At 42.2% G+C, this 6,573-nt stretch overlaps 1 protein-coding gene across 2 annotated transcripts; it reads right to left on the bottom strand.

Annotated features, from left to right (window-relative positions):
- Positions 1 to 879: 879 nt before the first annotated feature.
- csrp1b (cysteine and glycine-rich protein 1b) lies at positions 880 to 5,182 on the bottom strand. 2 transcript variants are annotated; one of them, XM_079156966.1, is made up of 6 exons: positions 5,079 to 5,089; positions 4,063 to 4,179; positions 3,438 to 3,606; positions 3,026 to 3,154; positions 2,818 to 2,911; positions 880 to 2,236 (listed from the first exon to the last, which is right to left on the bottom strand). In XM_079156966.1, exons 2-6 carry the CDS (start codon positions 4,169 to 4,171, stop codon positions 1,892 to 1,894), a joined length of 846 nt encoding a protein of 281 aa, XP_079013092.1. In that variant the 5' UTR covers positions 4,172 to 4,179; positions 5,079 to 5,089; the 3' UTR covers positions 880 to 1,891. The 2 variants fall into 2 exon arrangements, with proteins under 2 accessions (XP_079013092.1, XP_079013093.1); XM_079156967.1 differs by having other exon boundaries at positions 2,019 to 2,236; positions 3,026 to 3,155; positions 4,063 to 4,192; positions 5,079 to 5,182.
- Positions 5,183 to 6,573: the final 1,391 nt, after the last annotated feature.

The following is a 6,573-nucleotide window of genomic DNA, read 5'->3' as shown; positions in this document are numbered from 1 at the left end:
ATCTACGGATATATTGCATACTCTGTAAATTACAGTATTATTAAAAACAGCCTTTTCATGCTGCTGCTCTTTACACTGACCACATGCCTCACATATGTGGAAACATATGTGTGTCTGCTGCATTGTCTCCTGCATACAGTGGAGCAGCAGGCAGTTCAGTGGGATAACTGGCGAGCTGTCAGCCCCTTGAGACACAGTGACTCTGACCTGCTGGGCCGCCAGCCCTGCTATTTATTACAGTTTCATGTAGAGAGGCACTGTGCATTGTTTACAATGCCATCAGGGACGTAACTGTATCCTCTTTTATACCTTTTGGGTGGAGTTAGATTGTAAAATGTTGCAGGACAAGTTCTTTTGGTCTCGCTGAGTCAGGACATTAAAGCTGATTTGATTTATGACACTGAGATCCAGGCTGTTGGCTCATGGCAGCTGATTATAATTCCTCAGTATATATGGCAGCAGGATTAACAAAGTGCTGTGTGTGTTTGCTGGACTGTCTCTTGGAAACTGAACACCGACTCATATATTCAGATGCCAGCGGATTACAAAGCACTTTTACAGTGCAGCAGTTTTCACATGCTGTATATTGTTGTATAAGTCTTTAAGAATTGACAATGTTCATTTACCATGCTGTGTGGCTGTGTTTTTTGCTGCGTCATCCCCATTTATATTATTTTTTTACAAGAGCACACTGTAAAAAGACAAGTAAAAGTCCTGCATTCAAAATGTTACTTAAAAGTACAAAGTTATTGGCATCAAAACAGACTTAATGTATTAAAAATACTCATTATGCAGAATGGCCCATTTAAAATGTTCTGTAGGCCTATATCATTGGATGATAATTAATGATGCATTCATGTGTTCATCACACAGCTGGTAAAGGTGGAGTTTATTTGAAAGTTCCAAGCAAGCCCACCCGCTGAAAAGGGTCAAAATATTTTCGGTTCATTAAAAAAACTGGCGGGACAAAAGTCCAGGTATTCAATCCTCATTTAGTGTGAGATCAGGCCTCTCTATTGCCCTCTGGTGGGTAAAGGACTGAAGGGAATTAAACGACATGTCCACGGTATTTCAATACCTGCAGCAGGACATTCAAAGCAAACATACATCCATTTGAAATGTCAGAGCTTCAACACATTTTTGTTCCACTTATTAGGACTGTAAACAAAACTCTGGAACAGGTCCCAGCGTGACTTCAGACCTGCAGTTTTGCCGTTGATCTGACTCACACAAACAAACAGCTGCCTGGAGCTCCGGTCAGTGTGCCAACTCCCCGGAGCAGGCAGAGACGGGGCTGAGCTCTGCGACTCCGTTGTTCACCCCAACCGCTGGCATTTCGCTCTGTTTGATGATGATCAGAACGAATAACAAGCAACGCCCAACACCACATACAAGCAACACGATGATTTCATCGGACCGGAACCGTAAAGAGAACAATGACATTTGTGTAGAGCGTGCCAGACTTTGCATCACGGGGAGTAAGAATACAAATGCCATTGTTTGTTTGTTTGTTCTGTCTCAGGAATAAGGCACATCTTAAGACAGCACATCTTAAGACAGCACATCTTAAGACAGCACATCTTAAGACAGCACATACACCATTTGACATGTGAGGCAGAAAGGAAAGCTTTATGTTGAGTGGAACTGAAGCATGATGGGAGCCTGGTTTTTCGCAGCTGTCAGTCTCTAAACACGTTGATCTTATTTTGTTCTCGCTCAGACACCGACTGATTCGGATGGTTATCAAACTCAACACTTGCCAAACTTAATTCTGTTATTACAGTGGAAGTGTCTCTTTGTATTCTAGCCAGTTTTATTTGTTTCCTTTTTAAACACACACACAATGTGCACATCCAAAACACAGAGTTATAATTTACTGTGTTATGAATATTTAGCATGATAAGCAGTCAAAAACGAGGACGTCATAATCCAGAATCAAATGCAACATATAAAGCAAAAATCTACTCGGTGAACTGGTACAACAAGCGGTGAGTTGTGTGCCTCTTTCATTCCTCTTTGCCTTTAGCTGGAGTGAACGGGCAGAGTGAAGTAGGCTGGATATCGACTGAAGGATCCTGGAGGCGATGATATCAGAGCGATGTCGGTCCCAGGTGGGCCGAAGCTCCAGGCTCCAGGCTCCAGGCTCCAGGCTCCAGGCTTCACTGGGAATAAGGCAGAGCTCCTGCACCCTGACCGAAGCCAAAACCTTTGGGACCGAAGTTCTTCGCGTAACAGCCTGTGAATGAGATTACGAAGACTGAGAAACGCTGAGCATAAAGCACTGGTCGACTTGCTTATTCATACAAGTCATGATCAAATATGAATAGAAATACACTAAATGGCAAAAGGTCAGAGCCTCTGTCAGTCATTTAGAGCAACTTCTTCTTCTGTGCTGCAGGTTGAAGTTCAACCAGATGTGACCGGTGGAGGTTTAGCTCGACCCGTGACATCCAACGTATCTCTTAAAACAACTGCATGCACTCTAATGCAGTATTGATTCATTCATGGAGTTATTTTGCAGAGTTTGCATCTGTTTTACAAAGAATTTTCATCAATAATGTGTCATTGGTGAAGATTGTTTTGCATGAATCAATTTCATTACTTCTATAAGATATCAGAAAATAGTGAAAAATATGCATTTCAATTCCCTAAAGTCCAAGGTAACATTTTCAAATTGCTTTTCTTCCTTGTGACCGAACAACAGTCGAAAGATGTTAAATTTACTGTCATATAAGAGAAAGAAAATCAGCAAATCTTCCTATTCTAAAGTTGGACCGCAAGAGAGAATGTAGATTTCGTTTTCTGCCACACACAGACCTTTACAGAAGATCTCCCCGTCTCTATCAGCGACAGTCGTGGACTCGAGTCCTTTGCCACACTTGGCGCAGCGAAAGCAGCCTTTATGCCAGGACTGATGAGAGAGAGAGAGCAGAGAGTTGGGTTCAAACTCGAACATATACAAAGCACTGATAAACCCTCCACTTAGTCTTAGACGTAGATAACGGCATGCGTAGATCTTTCTTACATTGCCTCCTGCGACAACCTTCTCGGCTGCGTACACTGTTGTCCCGCATCGAGGACACACATCTGAAGCCCCTGGTTTCTGGGCGAACTTTGAGGCGTTGGGGTTGTTTGTAGGGCGGTGAGGAGCTTGCCTGTGAGGTAAAAACCAGAGCTCTAAAGAAGGTAGAAAAGGAGGGAACAGAACAGCTGGACGAACAACTTCATTACACCTATTAAGAGCTACTAACACAGATATGTGGATCCTTTTTATTTTACATCCCTCTCCTGAAACTTTCATAGAAGTTGTTTAGTTTGTGCACACTTTTCTCTTCCAAAAACGTATGAAATGTCATTCTATCATCTGGATGTACAGTATTTAGCTTTATGCTGACCTCAATAGGTCAAATAAAGGGAGGAAGTGATGTTTAGCTCACACTTCAGGCTTGATTCCAAGTCCCTCTCCCGTGTCCATACTCAGAGTGCCGGCTCCGGCTCCGAAGCCGTAGCCTTTCGGCCCGTATTTCTTGCCATAGCATGATTTGCAGTAGATCTCATCCACATGGACGGCCACTGTTGTGCTGTCTAAGTTCTTCTTGCAGACCACTGACAACAAAGAAAAAAGGGGGAAAACACAAACAAATTAGAAATTCAGATCTAATTATTCTCTCTTTACTCTCACAAGCATCTACAGCAAACCAAACTCTCTCAAACTCTTTTTTTTTCCTTTCTCACGATGTTTAGCTGTGACATCACCTCAAACTATGCGTGACATTTTAAAGAAGCCCACTTTGTGCGTAGCTGGCTCGGATAACCCCTCGTCTGTGCTGGAGGAGGAGGAGTACGAGCACCTTCCTCTGCCAAATAAGGAAGACCAAACCTTTGTCACATGTTTCCACTGGATCCAAATAAGGACTGAGATGCCTGAGCGAAAACCTGCAGATGCTCACTTTCCCTCCCTGGTGCCAAATACCTTGCATTCCATCCCGGCACTTCTTATGACTTCTGAGTCGGAAGTCTGCGGACGAATAGAGCAGATTACCTGGGAACTTTAATACTTACTGCAGAGAAAACAGGATTTGTGCCAGCTCTTCCCCTCGCACTGCACTTCCTCGGCGAAGTAGACGGTTTTCTGGCAGCAGCCGCACTTGTTTCCTCCCCCAAAAGGCATTCTGTGAGCTTGCAGGAGAGCCTGTTGAGTACATTTGTCATTCACTGTATATATATCACGCCTCTCTTCTGGAGTACAGATCAGTGTTGCTCGGCAGACGGAGGCCATCTGCAACACTTAAGGCTACATGCAACAATACCTATAAAAGGAGAGGTGCCGGTGTGCTACACACTGCTCTTTCTTTCCCTCATCTTGTTTCAGCAGACTGAAGGACTGTTCATCCCTGGTTGTAAAATGCAAAGTATACCTGCTGGCGTTGCTCAGATAGCACCAAACTGTATCAGCACCACGCCAATGTCAGCTCAGAGTAAAAGAAATGTCTTTTTATGGCGATGACTGCACGAAACGAGGGTCGGCAATCTACTAGATCGCTCTGAGTAAACAGGAAATTCCCTGCATTTTATTTTGTAATGAAGCATGTTTAACAATCGTGACCTCAGACAACCCAACACGCTGCGATACAGATGTTCTGAGTATAGCTACTCAGACAATCTTCTACAAAATAATGAAGAAAAACCCAGTTAGGGGAGACTATAGAGACTTAGACTATAGGAACACCAAGAAGCTTTTTCTGCAGTGGCCCCTTTTTCAAGGTTGTTTCTTATCTGACGCTTTTCCTGATGTTTGAAGCATGAACGTTTTTTTTTTATCAAAGCCGATAAGAGACAATTTTTGAAGCTAGGGATCTTAATTGTATTCTAGCAACACTTTATAGAGATTTGATTAAAAGTAACTTTCTCTACATCTCAATTCTAACATTTTAAAAATGTGCTGCTTTTATTCCATTTCATTCTTGACCAATCTCATCATAGCAGAAACAACTTTCACTCTACTATTAAATCCCACCGTTTTCATGCTGAGATATTAAACAATGTTTTCTGTATTCTCATAAGCGAAACAAACCTACCTGTAGTGAGGTGAAAGGCTGGTCCCCTCTGTGGTTGTTTAGTGGTTTAAGAAATGACTGAGTAGAGGAGAGACGCTGGTCGGTTAAGGAGAGGCAGAGGGAGGCTGAGAGGGCACCAGTCTGAACTGAGGGAGGAGTCAGGACACAGAGAGGAGAGAGGGAGAGACGTAGGGAGGAAAAGGAGGAGAAAAACAGTGAGAGTAGTTATTGATGGATAGGGAGGGTGGGAGTCTGAAAGGGAAAGATAGCCGCGATCTCCATTAATGAGAAACTTCACAGAACTTCCTGCCATAAAACAGTCAAAATGAAATGATAGAAGCAACAGATGGATGGTAACTTTTTATAAAGGAGCCCAAACATGTTGATGTTCAAGGTAATTCAAAGGTATCTGTTTTGAGGACTTCAGTACCCAAAAGTAATCAATAAATATAAATTTGATTAATCCAGATTTCCTTCTGTTGAACATTGACTGTTTCAAATATTGTTCTTTTTTTGCTCTGAAAGCTCAGATTGTCTCACTCATTTTGTTTTAAAAATAACAATGCATCAGGCATCCAGGGAGTTATTATCAAGGACTTTATAGCCACATACTGACAAATCTTTAAAGGGAAACTTTTCGGATTTTCAACCGGCTTTCTATTGTTGCAATACTACCACCCAATAGTCTGCTGGATGGCACAAAATTGCACGTTTTGCGTCACCTGGTGGACCCCTGGCCAGCAAATGAAATTTGCACATACCACCCACATTGCACCAATACAAAGCTGGTTGAAAATCGGCAGTGTCTCTTTAATCATCCTGCACTTTAACTTATTTGTTACGATACATTTGAAATTCAGAGTTTGAGCTGTAATTTGAGGCGGTCTACATTTACATTACATGTACTTCTTCTGAAACGTTCTCCCGAAACCTTTTTTTTTTATTTATGCAAGTCAATATAGAATTAAAGCTTCTGTCACTTTTCATTTTTGTTTGAATTTAAGATTGACGGTCTATAAGTGCAACAGACTGATGGAAGTAGTTCTGCCTTCTGGTCCTGCTGAGGTTGTTCTTCAAAATACACTAAATGGGTTTTAATGGAATTAATTATAACAAATTACACGTTTGTTTTATTTGTTCAAACTTTCATTTTCTAATGAAGTCACAGCCCTATTCTATTCTCAACACTTTTATTTTCTATGGGATCAAATAGCTCTGTATAGGTGAAAGCTTTGGCTTTCTCTAGTGATGAGCTCACAGAGAATTCTCATCCAACTCTGACATCATTCATTCATTGTTTCCCCATCTGTCTGGTATTTAGCAAGTGAAACACATGACTGGTGGGATTGAGGTCAGATGACTGACTTGGCAAGTCAAGAGCATTCCACTGTTTGCAACCCAAAACCAACTTGGTTGCTCCGTACGTCAGTTTGGTATCATCGTCCTGCTGCGTTGTCTTAAAGGTGTGGGGGGGGGGCGGACTCTAAAGAAGAAAAAGGGCTGTAGGTCCGACTCT

This window comes from Pholis gunnellus (genome assembly GCF_910591455.1).
Source record: "Pholis gunnellus genome assembly, chromosome: 3".
Classification (NCBI taxonomy): Eukaryota; Metazoa; Chordata; class Actinopteri; order Perciformes; family Pholidae; genus Pholis; species Pholis gunnellus.
Note: the sequence above shows the minus strand (reverse complement) of the source record. Positions and strands in the feature narration are given on the sequence as shown.